Source organism: Anser cygnoides, chromosome 1 (genome assembly GCF_040182565.1).
Source record: "Anser cygnoides isolate HZ-2024a breed goose chromosome 1, Taihu_goose_T2T_genome, whole genome shotgun sequence".
Lineage (NCBI taxonomy): Eukaryota > Metazoa > Chordata > Aves > Anseriformes > Anatidae > Anser > Anser cygnoides.
In genome coordinates this window covers 191,995,233-192,018,717 of record NC_089873.1, presented here as the reverse complement: position 1 = coordinate 192,018,717, position 23,485 = coordinate 191,995,233, and the positions used below count along the sequence as shown (strand labels likewise).

General features: G+C 39.7%; 1 protein-coding gene and 1 long non-coding RNA gene across 4 annotated transcripts in view; one reads left to right on the top strand and one right to left on the bottom strand.

The window, feature by feature from the left end:
* The window catches only part of SACS (sacsin molecular chaperone), a 59,466-nt gene extending 36,971 nt beyond the window's left edge, over positions 1-22,495 (bottom strand). The window contains exons 1-3 of one of the 2 annotated variants that reach the window (XM_066989768.1): positions 22,266-22,495; positions 15,707-15,842; positions 4,040-4,587 (exon numbers count right to left, since the gene is read on the bottom strand). In XM_066989768.1, coding sequence (XP_066845869.1) covers positions 4,040-4,062 — 23 coding nt within the window. In that variant the 5' untranslated portion in view covers positions 4,063-4,587; positions 15,707-15,842; positions 22,266-22,495. The remainder of the gene's footprint in view (positions 1-4,039; positions 4,588-15,706; positions 15,843-22,265) is intronic. The other variant, XM_066989767.1, reaches the window with a different exon arrangement.
* Positions 4,516-6,071, top strand: LOC106040364 (uncharacterized). Of its 2 annotated transcripts, XR_007166498.2 has the most exons (4): positions 4,563-4,649; positions 4,743-4,843; positions 5,425-5,487; positions 5,769-6,071. It is a non-coding gene; the product is annotated as an uncharacterized lncRNA (long non-coding RNA). The 2 variants fall into 2 exon arrangements; XR_001209865.3 differs by lacking the exon at positions 4,743-4,843 and having other exon boundaries at positions 4,516-4,649; positions 5,769-6,070.
* Positions 22,496-23,485: the final 990 nt, after the last annotated feature.

Here is a 23,485-nt window from a genome sequence, read left to right as displayed (position 1 = left end):
ATGGCCCTAAATGCCAATGGAAAATGCTTAAAAGACCATAAAACTTGCATACTTTTTTCTAATAAACAGCAGAACAAGAAGGCATAAACAAATGACAAAATGTCATAATCTTCTCAAATTCTTAAGTAAAACTTCCTCTTAGATCTACCTCTGGGAGAAGAATACTTCAAGTTCTTCAAGGGCAGACCTAACCTTACTCTTAACTATAGTACAGTAACCATTACTCCACAAATGTGAATTGCTAAGAATTTTGGGGTTTTCTGTTCCAGATGGTACAAGTAACCAAATACCAGTACAAAATGCTTGGAGTTTCAAAATACGCAAAACATTAAGCCAAAATAGTGATAAAAATAAACTCCTCAATTGCTCTTCAGAGAATTGCCTTAGGAAGGACTGCAGTGTTGCAAGGCTGCTGTTGGCACACACTTTTTTTAATAATACTTGTTTTCTTACAGCCTTCAGTGACAATAAAAAGGCCAGATTTAGAACACCTACTTTAACCTTGCAGCACCAAAAAAGCAGAGGCTAAATTTGCAGATTGATTTCAGTGTCTACTGTAGGTTCCTAAACACCATGACAAATCCAGCCCTGGGTTTTTGGCCTCCACTTAGGACATGCAGTAATCATCTTATCAAGGGCATTTCTTACATACTGCCTTAAGACAGTTTTCTTATTTCTTTCCAGAATACTTAATGAAGCTATTATCTTTCTACTTAAGTGAGGAAAATCCACTCAATAACTGTAAAATGAGATCATCAGCCCCAGATTACACATGGATTATACATTTTAAGATGTATTTTTTCATCCCTGTGCAAGAGGATTGGTTCTAAATTATTTATTCATGTTCCAAAGTTTCAGAATATTTTCTAGGCATCACTGAACAGAACACCCTATGTATTTGGAGAAAATATTAAAATATCAAACATAAAGAAATGCAAGACATGCAGTTTTCTTAAATTATGACTAGCCACAACTTCAAGCACCTCTGCAAGTATCTGTACATCAAATAGGTAGTGGGTGGTACCCTGTAATAGTCTTTCAGGTGATGCTAGCTCTCTGTCAGTCCTGTCTCCTTTCTAGCAGTTTTTAAAACAGCAAGGCAAGCAACACATTATCCTTCAGACAACAGGAGAATGATGGGTGGCACAAAAGAAGAGACACCAGATACATGTAATGCCCAGTGAGAGGAAGAGAGTAAAAGGGGAAGAAAGAGCACAGGGCACCCTCTCTGGGGAAAACACAGAGAAGTGAAAGGGATTCTTGGTTTGTCTGACAAGGCCAGTCCCACAGCTGTGGTATCTCCAAGTAAACACTACTCCAAGCTCTAGCTCATACACAAGCTTTGCAGAATCACTCATCAGGAGCCAGAGGTTGTGCTTGCATCTCCTGTCCTACATAAGGTAACACAGGCTAAGGTGGAAAGTATTTCCAGCCTCCTACACCCCACTGCATTTCACTCTTCCTTTCGATTTTCTGGTGGAACATCTTACATAATCACCCCTTACCCTGATTCAGATGTTATTACCCAATTTAGCAAATTCTTTTTGTTTGAGCTAGTTTGGCTCATTTTGACAGAGCTGAGACACAAAGCAACTACAGGAGCTGTGATACCCTCAGAGCTGGGGGAGAGCTACCCTCTAGCTTCAGCAATAATAAAGATGTCCTAACTGCATCCATTGAAGATAAAGGTAAAATTTCCCTAGCTGGGGGCAGGGTACTTTTGAAAATGCCATCATTCTCATTTACATCTCCATCAGTGTGACAGCACAGATACGGCCCTCGGCATACCTCTGTATATTTGGATAAAAGAGAAGCAGGAAAAGTCAAGGAATTTTTCTAAAAAAGCCAAGGAAAAGGAGATAGCACACCTACAGGGGCTACAGAGCAGATTTTGGTGCAGTACTGTATGCTTATTTATTATGCATATGTATTCACGTTTGTACATACACAGTTATTGAAAGAGTTGATCAGATGCAATATACCTCTTACTATAATTCCTGTAAAAATCTCTGTTGAAATATGGGTGTGACAACTGCAAAGTTACCCACGCCTGTGCTAATTTCTCATCAATTAGCCTGCTTGTGCCTGTTTTGAACAGAAGCAGCCACAGTGCAAAAAATAATTCCTGCAATAAGTGACTTCACAGCCAGTGAAGAGTAGATTAACAGGTGTGGTAGTGGAAGGTGTAGCATGACCGTGTCCCATGAGAGCATCAGCACCACAGGAGCTGCAGCACACTGATCCTCCCATCACAGACCAGCTTAAAGCACTTCAGTACCCAAAGATTTTTGTGAATGCGCAGAAATGAGATTAAATGCAACATGTGTTTAATACTGCAGCAAAACCCATCTACAGCTTAATCAGTGAATCCTTTCTGGAAAAGAAGTTCATTTTAATTAGCTATAAGAGGTTGTGTTGTTGCTGTTGTTGTTGCATTGCCTCTGTATGTTGACAGAAAGAGGAATGAGGATAGAAACTTAAGGGAATTGCACTCCTATTAATACGAATTAACACTGCAAAATAGGTGTAGTGAAAATTTCTAAAACTTCAAAGTCATCACCTGCAGCAGAAATCTGCACTTTAGCTACTGTCTTTAAATATACTGCACAAATTCCATGAAGCTCCAACTGGGACCAAGGTCTTGGCGTTATAGACACTGTACAAAAAAATAAAATGCATAATAGCTTGGCCCTGCCCCAAAAAATGTCTATTTGCAGACTTGCTGGAGGAAGGGCATACATCAAAATTTAAGAAGCAAACTGATTTGGTACAACACCACAAGGTCACAGCAGTCTGCTAAAGCTGAGATAGTTGCTGCAAGTCAGGCATCTAAAGCCCAAACTTCACACACACATTTGATAATTGACACTTGACTACAATTTAGAAATAACTAGGAACAATACAATATTAAAGTTAATATACAGATGACATCCTGTACCAAAATCTTTGAGATCTGTAATTTTTTTCTAGTTTACTGATACTGGAATAAAAAAAATCCAGTGGGGATTCTGAAATGTCACTTCATCGTCTAATGGAAACTCAGTTTAACTGAGACTCACATAAAAACACAAACTGCATGGAACCAAGTGAGCAGAAATCATTAAAAAATTGACATGACAGAATATTTGTCATTTATGATCCTAGTGGAAGAAAACCCATCATTTAACAGTATTCAAGAATGTCAATATTGAAATATTGAATTTTAAACCGTTGGCAGCATGAATAATACTCACTGCAAGAGTGCCTATAGCAGAACAGATTGAGCCATTCACATACAACAGTCAATATGTGTCAAGCCAAGTCTGTTTGCCTCTCCCTTGTCTACAACTCTTAAGTCTGATTTATTCAGTCCCACCTCTTCCCAATGCACCGTCTTCAACTTGAATATTAGCCCTGAAGCTCTAGGACAATCCACACAGAGGCTGTCTTACAGAGAGTTGCACATCAGTGGGGAACCTGCAGATTGCAAGGCTGGGGGTGGAGGCTGCCATCTCTTCATGCAAGGCCCACTGGTAGCAAGTAACCACATTTCTAGTGACAGCTTAACATCCAGATAATCACTTATCTCCTAAGCTTTGTTCAGACATTGTCCATCCACACAAGGATGCTTGGTTCTTTAGCTATTAGCAAGATTATACCTTGTTCCCAGTAAAGCCATATGTTAAATTCACCCTTAGGGAACTACAGGCAGAAGAAAGCTTTCACTTATTTTCAAGAAATGTTACAGTGAAAGTGGACTGCACGTGTAAATTGAAAGTTAGACTATAAATCCATTACTCACAGGAGAGACAAATTTCACTAGGATAATTCATAAGTAAATGCAGCAGAACCTGGTACCTACGTATGACTTTGCAGCTGAAGAAATTTCATTCTTAAAAGTAGCTTTTGTTTGTTTGTTTGTTTGTTTTTTTTTACAAATAATAAGAAAGACCCAGATACAAATAACAGGACACAATCTTTATCTTACTGAAGACCACAAGGGTTCAAGCAAGAACATCTCAGCCTAACGAAAGATTCTTTCAGGAGTTAATCATTTTACCTGCTCTTATCCTTGATCTCCATCGTCTCCTTTTCTTTGATATCTTCCCTGTAGGAACATGAAGCAGATACTGGATTTTTAAATTAGCAAATTATTTTTTAATCTTCTCTTGGTGGTTCATCACCTCCTCTTCAGTGGATACAAGAAATCCCAGGCATATGAAATTCAATTCAGTGTTCACGCCATCCCTGTATTCCAAAAGATTGCTGTATGTCTCACCATCTGCTGCTTCTACAGTTTTCTTCTAAAACCCCATGCTTGATTGTTCACAGAACTTGCCTTTCTGATAATCAGGAACACACTTAATAGGACTGGTCTCAGAAAGCAAGGAGGTCTTGCTTATTTTTTTGAAACAGATTTCAAGCTATGTTTTTGTGGGATTGATTTCTGTAGAAGGGGTGGAATTGTGGCAGCTGCTGTTTCTGCTTTTTCTTCCTTTTTTTTCTGGAGGCAGACAAAGTTGGAAGAGTATTTGTCAGGGCCAAAGTCTGATTCGTCTTCCCCCTCACACCTGCTGGAAGCTGCTTCTTAACATCAACTCAGGAGTCCTGGAAGAAAAGACACGAGAAAAGGGGTGGACCATTAATTCAACACAGAATTGAACTGAAGGGTATGGAAAAGTCATTTCCTCTGAGGGCATAGTTGTAGTTACTAGTATTAAGTGACTCATGTTGCTAATTATAAATTGCTTTCTGCATTACAGTGCTTGTAAGCACATGGAGAGCTGGAAAAGAGCAGTGAGGTTTTTTGCTTCTTCTCCAGTACAATACAGTGCAATCAGTACAATAACTAACATATGTAGCTGTAAGTATGCTGAATTAATGGACAAATTTTCAATTTCTTCCTTTACATGAGTATCTGCTAAAAAAAAAAAAAAGACTCTAGGATATATTACAGCTTTGATATAAAAGTATGCCATCAAAGAAAAGAACAGGCAGGGCAGAACACCAATGGAGAAGGATTTTGCCCTTCTGCTCAAATGGCTTGCAGCTACGGGAGGAGATTAACTAGCTTGCAATGAATTTCCATAGGGATGATTCAAAGTCTTCCCATCTAATCCCCCCTCCCGGCTATATAGGTCAACATCCACCCTACTCTGCCCATACCTTCAGGAGCTATTTCCTTCAAGCTGACCCACAAAATTTTTGTAGCACAAGAAGAGTGTATAAATTAGGCAAGACGTGCTGTCAAGCAGCAGAAAACATTTCATTCAATATACATGTTAAGTTATTACCCCAGGAAAATATGTGTGAGAGAGCAGGGAGAAAGACAGTGGTATTCCATTAATGTTCTGCATCCGTGCAAATGTAAACCTTCTCTGAGCCTCTGACAGTGCTGGCAAGTCTTTTCATAATGTGCAGTTGCGTATATCCCTCTTTAAACAGGAATGCAGAGAGCCCTTCTTTCCTGACCCAGAAAGGGAAACAACTGTGACTACACTGCAAAAGGTAAATTAGTTTATTGTCTAAGTATGATATTGCCAATACAAATGGCATGTGAGAAAGGAGGGTTGAGTATGTGGTTTGGGTTTTGCATGTTTTTGGGGGGTTGTTTGTTTTTTTCTTTTTCAATATTTAGGAATTTACCTACTCAGCATGTAAGTGAATATCAAAGGATATAGACTGAAGATGTATTTTGAATGCATGTTTTCCGTGAAAAGTATCACGGATAATATAACTTAGCATAATGTGCTGCTAAATGGCTTTAATATAAATTTGTCTTTCTACAGATGCTGGGATGTATACCTAGCCAAAGTTCCACGCTTAAGTCATAGTTAAGTAATACAGACTGAAGCCAACAACCATGCAAATCCAGCCTCATTTGCACAGGTGTGAATGATTCCATCCAGAATAAAGCCAGTGCAGCCCTGCTGCGTAATGAGTTGCAGCTGGGAGGGGAGCACCAAGGAAAAGCATTTTGGCTGCAGTGGAAAGCCAAGCCCAAGGGGGTCCTGGCATGCTGGTGCAGCCATAGCTGGAGACCAGGACAGCTTATACTGTTTTCCCTAAAAAATCATTAGTAAAATCATACATGAAAAACATTTAAAGTTGTTTGAGCAGCTTCAATTGTCTTGGGGAAGGAAAAAGAGAAAGAAATAGGTTTATAATAGAAAGCTAATTATGACTTTAAGAGACAGCCTCTCCATAATTAGTGAGTGGCACACTTTCTCAGACTGTATTCTATTTCTAGGCTTGGCCTTTCAAAGATTGTCCTTTATTATGTTGCTGTGGGGACGCTTTTTCACTCACTGTGATTTTTTGCATGATTTCACACATATCTCTGTGTGTGACCTGCATGCTGACAAGATTCTAGCTAAATCTGTTATCATAGTAAGTCAGTAACCGCTATGAGTATTTCTCCTAGGATACTGAAAAACCCTTTGTTTCAGAATTGATATGTTACTTGCCGTTGGTACTGACATGCCCTTAGAAAAGAAAAATCCTTGTAGGATTTTAGACAATGATACCTCATCCAGAAAATGGATAGATCCAAAGTACCTGTAAGCAGCCTAGAATTATTAATTCAAAAAATAGCTTGCTTAGCAGAACAGCAAGTTAAATCGTCACATGAAGTGACATCCCTACACTGGCAAAACATTTTGATAGTCCTCGAAGGAACTTGGTCTTGCCTGCACAGATGTGACCAACTGGTGTTGTCAGTTTGCTTCCAGATCACATTGCAATCCTAGAAAGATTCCGACACAGTCATCTCCATGTTGTCTCCCATGATAAGAAAGAGACAGCTTGGCTCTCAGACACCAGACAGGGACAGACCCTGGCACACTAACTTCCTAACCTTACACTGCTTCACTGTCTGAGGTAGTCACACAGGTTACCCTATAACTTTACACAATATTCAGCTCCAGTATATGACACCACTCTTTCATTTAATTCAATAGTATAGACATTGACATATATCTCTCCTGGGTAAAAATAATAATAATTAAAAAAAAAAAGTTACAATCATTGCCTATATCAGTTTTGCTGGAGGATTTTGTCTTTAATTGAATTTTGGTGGAGGAGGTTTAGTAGCAGTCTGTAAAACGATCTTCAGTTTTTTGGATGCCCACAACTAGTTGTAGATATGAAGCCACAGGTATGGGTCCTAGCACACTGCTATGCAAATACTGAATTTTGACTGCAAAACAGGTACATAAATAGCAATACTATTCCAGGAATTTCTTGTGTGAAAAACATTATCTGACTATCTATCTGTTTGCCCCTCATCCAGCCTTTTAATATTGGGATCAGTCTAACTTACATGTACTTCATGGATTTCTTTCCTCAGCCAGAATAACTAAAAACAAACCTCTAATATTCCATCCAGCAGCATGAGAAGCATGCAAGAACCATCACAATTACTGAACACAATCCCAAGTTTAAAGAAGATAAAACCTGTGAACAAAGATGGCACAGCAGTAACAAATCCTGAATTCATGTTTTATAGCACTTAAAAGCACAATTTGATCACAGGACCACAGCAATGGGAGGTATATATCCTCAAGCAGAAGAACAGAAGTGAGCAGCATAGCATTAGAGCAGGCTGAGTGGACCAGAGCTGCAGCACACCTGGGTCACAGCGAGATGTGCACAGCCAAAAGGTACTCCCTCCACCTGCTGCATCCACAGCTAGCACTGGCTGTACCTTACATTTGTCCTCAAGGTTCAAAGATACACTGTGGAACGATCCTGTTGTGCTAATCACAGCCCCTTGCAATATCATTGATACAAACAGTCAACGTGTAAAGGGGCTAAGAGAAAAACACTTTTTTGGTTTAGGACACTTCACTCTCCCTCAAAAATGTTTCCTTAGTAAAGTGCAAAATGAATGAAAACACAACTCAATCATACCCCATTAATGTGACATCCAGTTTGGTTTTACCAATAAAGCTTTTAACAGCAAATAAAGGGAGATGTGCCTTGTGACACATGCTAAAAACTTCCATTCCTCTGTATTAAACCTGAGAGCATGAGAGAAACATCCCTTTAAAAGGGAAAAAGCAAGGATACCTGGCAAAACTGAGGGCTGACAAATGAGTGCCAGCAGAGGCAGAACAAGATGGAAACCAAGTATGCCTGAAGTTTAATATGATCTCAAGTAGTATGGGGTCATCTCAGGGCTAATATGTAATCTCCTATATACCATTACAAATGCAGAATGGCTCTGCTGTTTCACTAAATTCTGCCTTCCCCTGGATTTGTTAGGCAGGAGTACATGACAGGTTTAATTCTCCCAATTAAAATCCCACTCCATGCAATATGTCTGAATGAGCCTAGACCTGATCCACCATGGCTGCAACAGACTGGTGCACGAAATGGGCTGGCGGTGCTTTGTGCTGCTATACAGTCAACTTGCATGTTATGTGTTACTGTGAAGTCCAGCACTCTTACTATGGCACTACACGGACAGAGAGCAATGTCTACGTGCAGAACAGGCTACAGAAACTCATGTAGAAGTGAACCTGTATGCATACTGAGACATATAACTGTTCAGCAAATTTGCACTCTGGGGTTTCAGACATACAGGGTTAAAAATAGCCTAAAGCAGATCTACTTGATGCAGCTTGTATTCCAGAGAAAACAGCTAAACCTCAAAAAAAAAAAAAAAAAAAAGAGAGAGAGAGACCATCCAGGTACCAAAAAATCTGAGAAGACAGACACAACTTAAATACAAATTGTTCCTGTCGATGCACAAGTATACCAGTTGGGTTCAAAATTCCTTTCTATCAAAGGTTAAATTAAACTCAAGGCTACCCCACAACTGCAGGTATCACACAAATGTACTGAGTTGCTTTTCAGAGGTGGCTGTCCTGCAGAAATCTGAGACAGACCTGATACAGTGCAATATGATAACGTGGCAGCAAGCCAGCAAGCTAGAAATGCTGCAAGTAAAATATATATGTCCTTAATATGTTTATTGTCTAGACTGCTTCGGTGCAGCAAATTCAACTGAAATGAGTAGTCCAGGCCACCAGCAAATATAAATCAGTGCCATCAGACAAGTATATGGCTCTGCATTTATATTGCTGTGCACAATACGGTCTTTCAGTCTTTATCACATATCATTTTAAGATGAAAAGTAAACTACATTTTTTCAAAAATGACAACACGTTAGTACTATTGCTGCTATTGACACTATTTTTATTATATTATTAATGCTATTAATACTTCTGAGACTAAAACTACTGCACTCTTGTTGACTTTTATACAGAGGACAGACTGGTAATAACTGTACACAAGTGATTATTTTTCTAGAGTGTGATGATTTTGGTAAACATTTAACACATGAAAAACTGAGCAAATTTTGTAGTCATTGTTTTTTTTTTTGGACTACATATTGTTGTTTGTGCCTACCCCTTGCAAGGCTACACAAGAATCAGAGAGCAGCAGTTCTCTCTCTTAGACCCCATGGAGCTGTAAAATCACTAACCACGGTTAGAAATTATATTATACATCAAAGGGAAGAAGGGAAGGGTCCTTTCCTCCTGATCCCTACACAGACCAGCAGAAACTCAGAAGCAAAGAGTATGCTTCAAGCAGACCATGTTCCAACCTCCTCTAAAACCAACCTGCCAGATTCCAAAGGTATGCCTGTATAACCTTACACTAGCCAACACCTTTTAATATATTCTTTTAGACTTCTTTATCCACTCAAAGGAAATATATATATATAAAAGAAAAAAGAAATGGGGCAGGATTATTAGAATTATAGAATAATCTAGGCCAGAAAAGACCTTCAAGATCATCAAGTCCAACCATCAACCTGGCCTACTGAGTCTCATCACTAAACCATGTCCCTAAACACCACATCCACATGTCTCTTAACTACCTACAGGGGGAGGGACTCCACCACTTCTCTGGGCAGTCCATTTCAATGCTTGACCGCCCTCTCCATGGCGAAAATCTTCCTGATATCCAATCTAAACCTCCCCTGGTACAACTTGAGACTGTTTCTTCCAATTAAGTACTATTTACTTCACTTTGATGCCAAAAATTTATAAAGATAAACCAGGGAGAGCAGACAGGACCATATTTGTCTAAGATGGTTGTTACAGACAGCTGGCCTTATTCAAAATGCCTGTGATTGCTGGGCAGCTTAAACAACATTATGGCAGTGACCCACAAGTCCATGAAGGCAGTCAGCGATTCAGACTGTTTCTGAAAGATTGTAGACCCCACTTCTATTTCTCTCTTCAAAGGAGAGTATTTGTAAGGCATTAATTCAAGCACCTACAGCAAACCAGATTATGGCACAGAAAGTTCCCTGTTGATGTCTGCCTGAACCCTGAGAATGCCAAGAACTGTTTTCAAAAAGAGGAAGCATTCCCTGAGATAAAAGATTTATGTTACAGAGTTTTTTTGCAGAACAAAAGGAAAATATTTTAGCTCAATGCTCACATTTCCTCATTGATTTCTTGAGATGTACAGAAAAGTGGGACTTATGAGGGTGTTCTTGGAATCACTTGCAACTAGTTTAGATTTAGGTATTACCTTTTAATAGAAAAAAAGCTGTATAAGTAACAGTGTGGGAGGAGCACAGACAGGTTGCTCATCAAAACACACACCAGCGTCCAGAGCAAGTTCAAAGCAACAGTAAAGTCTTATCTGCAGCAAAGGTCACGTAGGTCCCTCACGGCTGAGTGAACCTCCCCTCTTTGCCTCAGTGTGTGCTGGTCAACTGACAGCCACTGGAATTTATTATTTGTGAACGTTTCTTTATTACTCAAAGAAAGATGACAGTCTCTAGCAACAGACAGCGAAGTTGGGTGAACAGAATTTGGTACAGATGCATCTATAGCACATACTGGGAAACAGTTCAGAGTTACCTGAGCAAATGGAGAAGCTGCTAGCTCCAAAACCAGAGGGAACAGAGCAGTAACAACCCAGTGGTGCAGCTGCAGCAAGCAGAGCTGACAGCCGTATGGTTCTCAAGATGAAGCCATTATTTTAATCAGAGATCAACTATTATCTCAATCAGATAATGACAGGACAAGGGGAATTGTTTTAAACTAAAAGAAGGGAGGTTTAGACTAGAAGTTAGGAGGAAATTCTTCACTTAGAGGGTGGTGAGGCACTGGAACAGGTTGTCCAAAGAAGGTGGAGATGCCCCATCCCTGAAGGTGTTCAAAGCCAGGCTGGATGGGGTTTTGGGCAACTTTGGCTGCTGGGAGGTGTCCCTGCCCATGGCAGGGGGTTGGAACCGGGTGGTCTTTGAGGTCCCTTCCAACCCAAGCCGTTCTATGATTCTGTGATCTCCACGCAGCTCAACACTGTGTGAGGACATAAGCAAAGATCACCACTAGCCCAAGCCATAGAATATAAGAAATTTGTCTCCGGGGCCAGAAAAAGTACTATATTTATTCTCAAGAATAAGCCTAAGTTAGTTGAAATCAGATATAGGCTCCATGCCAATTTCATTTGTTTCTTCCTCAAATGAACAAAGGAAAAGCAAATCTGCTTAACAAATGACTTGCAACACTTCACTTACGGAAAAGGTGACTCAGGAAGTATGATTACATACAATATGAAAGCTCTAAAAATGATTTATAATGATATGACTAACTTACAGTTAGATTTTGTGGTATTCAAATGATCTTACATTAACTGTCTGGGACTGTGTGGTTGAACTATGTATAAAGAATCCTTTCATCGAATTCTGATGAAGTGAACTAAGAGCCATTTTCATGGGGTATCTAAGTGATTTCTAAACAATACATAGCAGATGGGGAAAAAAAATCTTGATAAAAAAATGAGGGAAAGAGACAAGCATTTAGAAGGTCACCAGAACTGTTGCTCTCCAGAAACCTGGCAACTTTAAGACCTTTTCTCTGAAACTGAAAGCAGTAGGTGCCACACGAAAGGACAAGCAGAAGGAGAACCAATTCCACTGAGGGTTAGTTCTCAGCCATTCAATGCACTTTCCAATGAAACATGAAATTGAGGCTCTCTATGAACCGTAATGCAGAAATTTGAAGAGCTCTGCATTCATAAGCAAATGAAGTATATGAACAATGGGTCTATTAAGCAGAGAAGAAAAAAAACTCATAGGAATATGAGTTATGGCTTGACTGCACAAGGCAATGCCATTTAGAGATATTCAGCTTAATCAATAAACGCTCCTTGCTCTAAAGCAGGGTACATTAAATCTCTTAGCTCTTTCTGGGCTAAAAGCAGCAATATCATTTCTACTATCTGAGCTAGTCTGGATTGTCCACTGTAGCAGCACATTGCTCTGTGCAGAATTGCCCATACAAAAGTCTGTGAAATAACAAGCAATGAGTTGTCTCTCATGAGGCCCTGATGAGAAACCACATTAAGGACAGAATAGGAATGGAGCATTTGCACAGAAAATACTAAAAGTTCAGAATAAATATGCCAGCTGCATTATTAAAGTCAGTCTCTGTAAGGGATACAAGACTGAAAGGAAGAGAGTCAGTCAAATGTGAAAATACAATTATCTATGGGGGAATTAGTACCTTCGCAGATTTCCTTCCCTTTCATTTTATTTTAATTGGATTTTCTTCGGATTAATGAAGTGGTTCTTTTAGTTACAAAAACATTCTTCCTTGAGCACATTTCTTAAAAAGTAACCCAGAAAACTCACACCTTGAGTTTTGTTTTGCAACATTACTACTGGCTAAAATACCACGAAAAACAGATATCCTGCATAGTTACATAAAGGCACTTTACAGCGTTGTACACAAAAGACCATTATAACAGGTACATTAAGTCTAAAATTGCCCTGAATTGCCTTAAGGTGAAAGAGAAAATGAAGTTATCTTAAAGATTATGGTAAATAAATATTCTTCCAAAGTTAAAGTCAGTCATGCTCTAACGTCTGAGTACCTAATTTTAGTAATGGAATTCTTCATCTGGTTTGCCTCCTACCTTGTAAACTAATAACTGACAGTTCAGGTGTAAGTATAACAAATTAGAATAATGTACTTGTGTTATTATTTGTCTTGGATGATCACAAATAATTGTCAAAATGCCTAAAATAGAAAAAAAATATTTTCTTATCTATTAAATCAAATTCCAAATACTTATCATAAATAATGTATATATATGGAAAAGTATCATTTCACACATTGTTTTAAAAGTAAGTATGATTTCACCTTCAAAACCAGATTTTCTGTGTAAGAACTCTAGAACATAAATTCTCTATTTTAGTAGGAAATATTTCAAATAAATCAAACTGAAGTTACCACTATATGACTGGGAAGAAGTGTTTTGGGCAACTGCAGATCCTTTGTGCAATACCAATAGTGTGCAAGGCCTCAGAAAGGAAAGACTAATTAAAGACATGAAAGCAAATGCAAAATGAGTTAAAAATCAGTAAAATATGCAAAGTCAGCCTAATATATTCCATTGAAAATATATTTTTCCAGAGAAAAGGAAAAGAATAATTCGCACCTTCTGAAGTTTAGAAACACTGAGCACCTCAAAAAATATCAGTTGAGTAGGAGAAGGTGGAAATTATTACAAGAATGGTAGATACAGAACCAGCTGTGTGGCAGATGCTTATGAGCATCTAATGACAGATCCCCAGAGACATGACTTAAGATCACAAGAACAACCAAGAGAATCAACAGCCTATCTTTTAAGCAGAGACTAAGAGAAACCAGCCTCTTTAGTCAAGCAGAATGAAGAAGATAGCAGAGAAAAGGTGAGATTATTTTTTTAAAGCTGGATGGATTTTTTTGAAAGAGGGATGAGCACAGGAAGGGAAGGAGTCCTATTTAACTTATTAGATCATGTGGGTACAAAAATATATAGGTTTAAATTATCCCAGAATAAATTTAGCCTGGGAGGGCTGGGAAAATTAGTCATAAAAGCATTGTGGTTCCCAGGCAGCCCTCCAAAAGGAGAAGCAAGCAGAGAGTTGTCAGCTTTGGAGACTGATCAGCTTCCCTCCAAAGAAGGATCTCACAGCATACAACATCAGAGCGCTGCTCTCTTCCAGGAGATCTCTTCCAACCCATCAGTGCACAGCCAAGCCCTGGAAATCACTTGGGACATCTAAGCTGACAGCATCTAATTTTGTGTATCTGGAAACTAGCAGCTGGTAAGGGGTGAGGAGAAGCTCTTAACTCTGAAATTCACATCTACCCTCTTATCTAGTAGCAACTGAGTTCATTGACCTGTGTGTCACTGAATGCATATTTCTCCAAAAGAATGAGATAAAACTAAACCATCTTCTATTTATGATTTGGGAATACTTTAGTGTTGTCAACAAAGCTTTACTATAAAGCTAACTCATGCATCTCAAATTCACTAAATGTACGAGACTAAATGTATCCATCCATTTCTGCTTAAGTCAAAAATTGTTTTAGTGTAGTTTCCTAAAACAGAAGATCACTCTCTCAGTTGTGCATAATATGATGATCTGGCTTTTAGAGAATGATGATATGAACAAATCGCAGGCCTAGTACATTATCTAGCAATCAAATATAGACAGATGAGTTTGTTCAGTCAGCTTGGCAGGGAATTTCAGTGTTGATGTTGTTGATTTTGTTGTGTTTGCCTTGTGCCCAGACATACCACAGGACTGCCTGACTTAGGTCAGGAAGCAAAATATTTCGTAACAGCTATTTGCTTGGTATAGTTGCATAAAACTATCAAAACTAAGATAAAGGTACTCAATCTGCAACTGATAGAAGGAATCATGTAATCAGCAAGTCTGCAAATACATAACACCAACCTGAACAAACAAGCCACACCTGTGAAAAGTCCTATTACTTTAGACCACTCTAGTCCTCACCTATGTAAAAGTGTATGGAAACTCCAGCAACAGCCAGTGGCACTTGGGGAAGACTGAAGACAACCTCTTCAGTGTCGTCTTTGAAGTGCTCTGGAGACTGTCCATCTCATTCCCAGAGACACAACCATTAAAACCTGTGGCCATCAAGACAAACCAGGCAGCATCAGATTTACAGTAACTTACACCTAATGCTTGACAGGTATGAGTGATTAATACTTGATACTTTGATATGTAGTTGTCACATTACGTGAGTAAAAACTGACTTGCTTGAAGTGTAGAGACTTGCCTGGTATCCCAGAACTCCCAACAGAGTCATTGCCAATCCCCTAATAATGAGAGTTGCAACACCTAGTACCTAGCCCAGAATCAGTCCTAGAAACAAAGTCTACAATACTTGTTAGAAAGGACATGAGTTGCCACAACACTGAAGTAGCTGAAAGGCTGTCTATTTTTCATATTTTATTACCAAACTAGTTATCTAAGATATTTTTGAAAGGACAGTAATGAGGAAAGGCAAGAAGGAGATAAAGGCATCTACAATTTCCTTACTCCCCATTAGCACCAGCTGGTAGGGACATATGGGTACATTGCATAATGTGGTTTCAAAAACAAGCTGTGCAGTCCCTCATCATCATCCACACTTGATTCAGATCAGCATGTAGCAACCTCTGGCTTTTTGTGGGAGAAGTTACTTAGGTGTTCAGATGGAAAAAAAAAAGAAACATTCGAGAATTTGAGATTGACATTATTGGTCAATCAAAAAGGCAGGTCAGCTCCACAGTGAAGATCGTGACAGAAGACTGTGTGTGAGGGTTGAAAATGGTTAGAAAATAAGGATAGACAGCTTATGCATGATGCTTAGGAAAAGAGATGAACCAAGAAAAGTGTAGAGTAGGGCAGCCTTACCCTACTTGCACGTCAGGAAAATCATATGCACAACAGCAACTGGGTCAGTATCAGCCGGGAAGGACAGTGACTACTGAAAGGCACAGAGAAGGATGCCGTAACCTTTAAGATCCAGGACAGACAGCAAATCCATTTTCTGCAAAAAAATAAAGTCAGAGGCAGCAATATGGCAGAGCAGAAAGGTTGGGAAATGTTCCCATCCTGTCCATAAAGGTCCAAATGCAGGACTTGGTCCCCACTCTGGATGATGCTTACTGACTCACATACGCTGAACATCAGAACCACACTAGGTCTAGACCACAAACCTAGTGCACTCCCCTGGTCCCAGGTCTTCTCTGTGCTACATGTGGCAGCCCCCTGTGGTCATAGCAGGTTTGGGAGAGGTTTGAGGGGAGGGGAGGGCTCTTTTTAGGTCAAAAGGCCTGAAATAATGACAGTTAAGTTGTATAAAAATGACACTTTTATAGCATAAAGTTACTTCACAGACACAGGGCTGCATGCCTCCACAGCTCCTGTCAAGGAGAAAGGCAGGCAAATACGAAAATTTAGGGAATAACTTGCAGGTGGACTCATTTCTTCAAAGAAATTCTATATTGCAGACAAGCAAATTTTCCTGCAAAGTAAAGAAAACTTCTTCAGAAACAGACTCTAGTTTGTGAGAAGAGTGAGAATAGCCCCAGCAAGTGCTGCTCATCTACCTGACACACGGTATTGTTCAGACCAACTGATATATCCTCCTGAAGAGTCTGTTGCAAGGCTGAAATTTATTTCCAGTTATTGACATTAATCGAAAGTAAACAACTGCCTTCCTTCTCTCCTGGTCCTCCAAACTGAATTCTGTACAAAAGCAACAAGAAGAGGCTCTTAAGATCGTGACATACTTCTCTAAGTATGGATAGAGTCTGACAGACATGACCAAAAGTACTTTCAACTCGATGCCATTTGTTCACCAAAATTGAAGACAAATGGCATGGCATTTTCTGCCTATGACTAATATGCTTTTAAGTAGGGAATTTATCTATATTTATGTCTCCTGTGTAAGTAGGAGGACTTGACTCTAAACTGGGGCACATTATGCTGAAAATTTACATCTGGGAATGCCAAACATTGCAGAAGCAAGGAGATTAACACAGAGGCTTGGCTAGATACAGGATGCCAAGATGGTGGGGAGAAAATCTTTACACATCTGAGAATAGTTAACTCCTTTGCTGATGCTGCAAATCATTATGAAAGCACGGAAATGTAGCGTGTTTAGCAGGTGCCATTCACGACAGCAACTGTTGTTGAAATATATTCTTAGGAGAGCTCTGCCAAGATTTGGTATGCCCATGATTTGCCATCACTTCCTTATCTTCTGTTGCTTCACAACATGCCCAATTCAAGATACTATTTTCTAAACAGGTATTTCTCTTCTGTTTTTCTTAATTAAAAAGTTTAGAAAGGCAAATGACTGAAATGAACATGGACATTTTAGCATATGAAACAGAAATAGCATTATTCACAAAGAGCTATATTAAGCAACAGGGATATCATAAGTATCATCATACATCCATGAGTGTTTGCAGAGTAGTTTGAACTACTTGATTAAACTGCACCCTATTAGTGAAAATTATGATTAATGAGATGCTTATAACAACAAATCTCACTCTGCAAGTACTGCATGAGAAACAAAGAAGGAAAAGAAAAGTGTATTTAAGAATGGAGCTACTAAAACACAAATTAAGAAATGAAGTTCCACTGATAGGGTATTTGGAAGATTTTTATATTATAAAGTTTAGAATGAGGGAAAAAAAAAAGAAAAAGAACATGTACTTTGTTCTATTATTTCTATTTTTTTTTTAGAATACTTTAGGATCCTATTTTTATTCCTCTTAATCAAGGTAGTATTTTACAACATGGTGAGAGAGATGCCAGAGAACAAGACAAAGGGTGATAAGCAGGAGCCCCCAGGATCAATACCTTCAGCCGTGTCTGAGCAATTCTTTTAAATCCATTATCGTCCATAAAGCAGGCCAGTGCCTTTTCTATCCAGCTATAACACAAATGCATTAAAGAAAGAGGAGACATGGTCCTCCTCATTTATTATTTATAAGACAGAGCATGCACAACTTGTCTGACATCATCCCTGCCACAGCTAATGAGAAACTGAAATAAATCGGTTTTTGTGGCATCACAGAAGAGATGAAAATGCCCTTTCAGGTCTAATAATCCATTTTCTGCACTAGGGGAGTGCTCTCTAACATATGCAACCAAATAATTTATTGTATATAATTCTGTGTGTCCCAAAGTGATGAGTTTTTGAGTCTACTACAGCTGTTTGGGGGAAATCTCTAAGTGTACATACACATAAGTTGTATAAAAATTAACAACCAATATGATTTAAAGAGATGTGCTCAGTGCTGAAAGAAGTAGCCAAAGAAAACTGTAAAGCACTTTTAATTTCTTCAGCTCTTAAATCTAATTTGCTCTGATGGATCTGCACTGTGGTAGGCTGAGTTACTGCATGGCACAGGACTGCTGGGGTAATAAAAGCCTATACCAGGATCTAGGTTTCCAATGCCAGTCCAACATGAATATAGAGGTTATGAGGTCAAAATTACTTGTTAGTGCCTGGAAAGAGAGTCCACATATTTCTGCTGTGGAAAGATCACCCTACAGTGCACAGCCTGCTATGTGTCTTGTCCATGGGCTGCTCTACATGGAGACCATGGCTCAACACATTTGTGCTGCTCCCAATTCAGGCATGAGCTTGCCTGTACCACTGAACACAAAGGAGACAGCTAAGGGCATGGGCAGAATTTTCTTTCCTGGCTCTTTTATTGAGCAGCACAGATATGGTCAGTGCCTCCAAATTCACCCTTGTAGAGTAGGAAAAATGTGAGATGCTGCTGGAGGATCGGGGCAGAACAGGGACATTGCTGTTACGGAAAAACTAATGAGAGTAGATCAGAAGAGGTAATTCATATAGCAATTGGCCTGGGAGGAAGCAAAAAGAACTATATCAAGGGAGTAATACAAGAAGGAAGGGAAAGATTTACATGGAGTGGTTTATGGGGCAAGCACAGGTTGCATAAGCAAGCATTGAGAGCAGTGGGCTGCAAATCCCCTTCTATCCCCATGGGTTTCCAGACATCTCCTGACATTTGCAATTTATTTCATAGCGTGAATGATTTTATGGAACAGGACTCATCGACAGCTGGTGCCTGCTTGTAAAACACATCAGACCACTCTGAGCCTGCTGTCATGTTCTTGAGGATCTTGGCTTACATTGGTGAAAACCTGAGAGTGATTTTGCTGTTAGTGCTGCAAAGCTCCAGTATGTACCATATACAACTAGCAAAGAGACAGCTGGATCTATTAGCCTGACCTAAAACAATTCTGTGAGGTACAAGACGCTTCAGTGAAGCTTCAACTAAAACTGGTAATTTAAATACTAACGTTATTATTTCCTTCTTTGTGGAAGCCCAGTGGTAAATCTCAGACCTTAGCTATTTTCTGCCATCTGTGTCACCTCAGACAGGTGAGGAGTAGGATATGCAACCACGTATAACATTCTCCTGTAAGGAAAAAGCAGCCAAACCATACAGCTGAGAGGAGCCTGGGAGGTAACCTCCCGGGAGGTTACCAGAGGAGCTCATAACACCTGCCCCATCATGTCCTGAGTGTAATCACCACCCACAAGAAATGCTGTGCTATTGTGGTTTCATCTGGGTAGAGACAATTTCTACAGGTAAGTTTAGAGAAAACACCTAGGCCTCATTTATTTCTAGTCTGACCTTCATGGTTTCTTTTTTTTTTTTTTTATGCATATGAACATATTTAGGTCTTCACAGGCAGTGTGAAACCTTCCTCACACAGCTCTGTTGTACCTCCATCACAACAAAAAAGATACTGGCCAAAAATTCCAAACAGTGACCTCTGAGATGGCAATAAGGAGGAAAAATGCTAATAAATTAGATCACCTCATTTAGAGATTTAGTTCAAGGCTGCTAAAATGCATATGTACTCATTAAGTACACATCGATAAGAAAAATCTGGATACGATATATAGAGAACAGCTACTGTACCAAATTAATGTGCAACTTGTATTTCTTAGCTGAGGCAGAAATAATAGTTGAATAGTTGTTCATATAACAAAAATTATCACTGAACTCATTAACACATTTCTAAAAAGATTAAATCTTCTAAAAGATCAAATACTTCAAAATCCAACATGCATGTTTTCCTCTACATTTCAATTCCATGTGTTATCCCAAGGATTCATGAAAACTGGGCAGCATGACACTTGCTGTTTAAACCCTTCAAGAAAATCGTCTTTTCAATTACAAAAAATGATGCTTCCATATATTTTAACAACAACAACAAAAAATCTAATGTAATGTTTTAGAAGCAGAGCTTTTAAGAGTAGGGTCCAAACAGATCCCAAACACTGTGAGAGCAAGGACCACTGGCTAACTTTTGGCGTGCTGTCTATCAATTTTCTGGGAAGTGCCCCCATGCTTTACAGGGAGCCTTAGGCAAGCATGCTCTTAACTTGGGCACTTAGATCTTTTATATTATTTTTGTATGAAACTTGGCCTGTTGCCCTGGAGTTCACAAAAAAAAAGAAATCATGTCTGAGAAACATGAGCACAATTAAGAAAAGGACAGAAAGAAAAGGTTCTCCAATTGGCCCCAAAAAATACCAAATCCACCCCAGTGTAATTCTGTTGAAAACAATGGAAGTACACAGGAGCTGAACTTTTCCCACTGCCTTCACACGACAGTAAGCAGCCTATAAAACAATCTTATCTAATTGAATTATGTCATGGTCCTGCACATTTTCTGTATGGGAACAGAAATTCTCTATGTGGGACTGGGTTTTTGCATTCTGTTTGTATTCATATAACCCTCACGTGACAAAGCAAATGATTGCTCTCTTAATCTTTGGAAATTCTGCTTCTAACCAGAGAAGGTTGCATGGTGTTGGTAACAATCTTCACACAGGAGAGGAGGGAGTAAGAGTGAATACTGACAAAGCCACAGCCTCACCATTCACATTCCCAGCTGGAAGAGTCCTCATGTAATGGTATTTTGTTGTAAGCTGATTGAGGGCTAAACTGGGCCTCTTATAATTCAGTTTTTCATAGCAAGCAATAAGAAGTTGTTGTGCAAATGGCTGGTGACAGAGCTGTAATACCTCTGAGAACATGAGGCACGGATAACACCAAAAGCAGAGATGGGAGAAGTTCCCTGTGGGTTTCCCAGCATATGGGAGGCTCTGTCTGATGTCCCCAGTGGGACAGAGTCACGAGTGTGTTGTTACTTGCCGGCACCAGCATCAGGAGCTGTGGTTCAGCTAGGTCCCAGAAGAGATGCACAGAAGAAGACTCCTCCTTGCATCATCTATTCGTCTTCCATAACACATCAGCAAGGCTGCTCATCACATCTACCCTCACCTCCCCTGCTACTGGCATGAGATCTCCAGCAGTTTCTGCAGCAGCTGGTTAAGTACCGAGGTACAACTGCAGAGGCCATCAAATAGATGATAACCTTTGTTTCAGAACAAATCACCGTGGTCCTACACAGTACTTAGACAGATTAAATCAAAACTGATATTCTTATAAAAGAACAAGGGAAATACTCATTACTTAGTTTTAGCTACTTGCATAGTTTTAGCTACAATAAAGAAATGTTGCCTGGTTACTGAACAATTTGCTAAGAAACATAGTGCAATAAACTTGCTCGTAGCTCTGCTTTTTGACTGAGTTTTAAGGCTGTACTAGATCATCACAGCAGATGCAGAACAAAAGGCATTAAATCATCTGCCAGAGAACAAGACGCTGGATTTCCATAAACACAAATGTTTACATTTAAAAATCCGTACATATTCTTAAACCAGAAATAAAACAAAAGATAGAAAAACATTCATTCCTTTGAGTAATAAATCATACTTGGCACTCTCATAGCAAGAGCTATATTAAGACCCAGCCTCCCAAAGGTAACACGCAAAGCAACTGGAATTTCATGAGCTTTCTACAACTGCATACGTAATGAAAATTAAGAATACAGCACTTGGCATGAATTAAGCTTGCGTAACAAATAATTGGAGGATTTTTGAAAATCAGGTCAGGCACTGTGGCATGAAAAAACATATTGTGTAGCCCCATGCTTGAAGGCAGTGCTGCGATTCAGAGAGGCCTGTGCCCAGGGAGGGGGGTACTGCAGCACGCTGCTGGCACACCTAGAGGGGAGCCCAGGCGAGCCACCCAGAAAGGAGAGTAGCCCATATGTAGAGCCCTAGGTTCAGCCCACCCTGCCAGGGCACTGCAGCTCATCACTCACCCCAAAATCCTGTCGAGACACAGAGGGTGCCGTTATTTGGCTCGATACACTGATAAACGTGCCACTGTCAATGCTTTCCCCAACTGTGAGGGCTAAAAGCATTGGGATACCCGTGAAACACCTCCCAGAGCATCAGCATACCCATGAAACACCTCACAGGGCATCAGCATACCCATAAACATCTCCCCCAGACAACTGCAGTGGCCACAGGATCTGAGATCGAGTGCATACTTACAGCATCAGCCGAGACAAAGCTCTGCACGTAACTATTCCTTCATAAACTGCTTCCACATGCTCGTCTGCTCATTGTGCCATTTCTTCCACTGGTTGCTTGTGTTTGACAGCATCTGGAATGCAGGATGATCTTTTTCCCCCCTCTTTTGCAAAATCAGCAAGCTGCGGAGGGATGCGTGACCACTGCTGCAGCCTCAGTGTATCCAAGCAGCCCAATGCAGCAGAGGCTTTAGCTCCCCCTTCCCAGCTTGGGTTATTCTTTCTTTCCTCTTTTTTTTTTTTTTTTAAAGAGATATGGTCCTGACTGATCTCGGATTTCAGCAGCACAATACAAACTGCAGGCACGGAGTAGTCATAGAATAAAGGAGGACACCAAGACAGAAGGACAAGGAAACATTTTGAAGAGTGGCAACTCGAGGCATAACTTGTAATTGGAGTAAATATCTCCTGTAACAGATCCAATTTGGGATTTCATTCTGTTTTGTTTAATTCAAATCTATTTCCTGCTATTTTGACGCACTATTTCTCCACTTTTTGCATTTCTTTCAGCTTATACAGGAGAAATAACAGTTTTTCTATCTATTTCATGTTTGAGCTATCCTGCTGTGTCAGAGAATGTTTACATTTATAATGGTCACAATTTGAAGAAGTTCCCTCTGAAAACCTCTCTCTGTGGAGCAGCTTTAGTAAATACCCCTGCTGTTCTGCTTCAGCCTCCCTCATCCACCACCAGTGTGCAATGCTTGCACTCTTCAGGACTCCCCTGAGATGAATTTCTTCAGTGCTGGTTACATCAATACTCAGAAGTCTGTGTACTACCAGTAGCATCCTGAGTTTTCTCTCCTCTTTTCCAAGTTGGCACATTTTAAAGTACTTACACATTTTAAAGCTTAGCTCCTTATGTACTTTACATTCCTATTCCTATTCAACTGAGCATAAAGCAGACCTCAGAAGAACTGGTGATCTCAGGGTCCAGCAACACACCACCACAAACTCTTCCATCTGACCTCTCTCTGTTTCTATTTAAAATATTATACTAATGTAGCACTTCACAAGAGCTTCAGAGCTGGATAAAGTATGAAATTGAGGGTTTCCAGGGATCCTGTAGCTCTCTTTTCCCTCAGCAGCCCTTGGCTGCATAAAGATGCACCAGGATTAGCTTGTCTACAGGGTAACACCTGCAAAGGTGCAGAAAACAACCAAGAAAACACAGTGGTATTG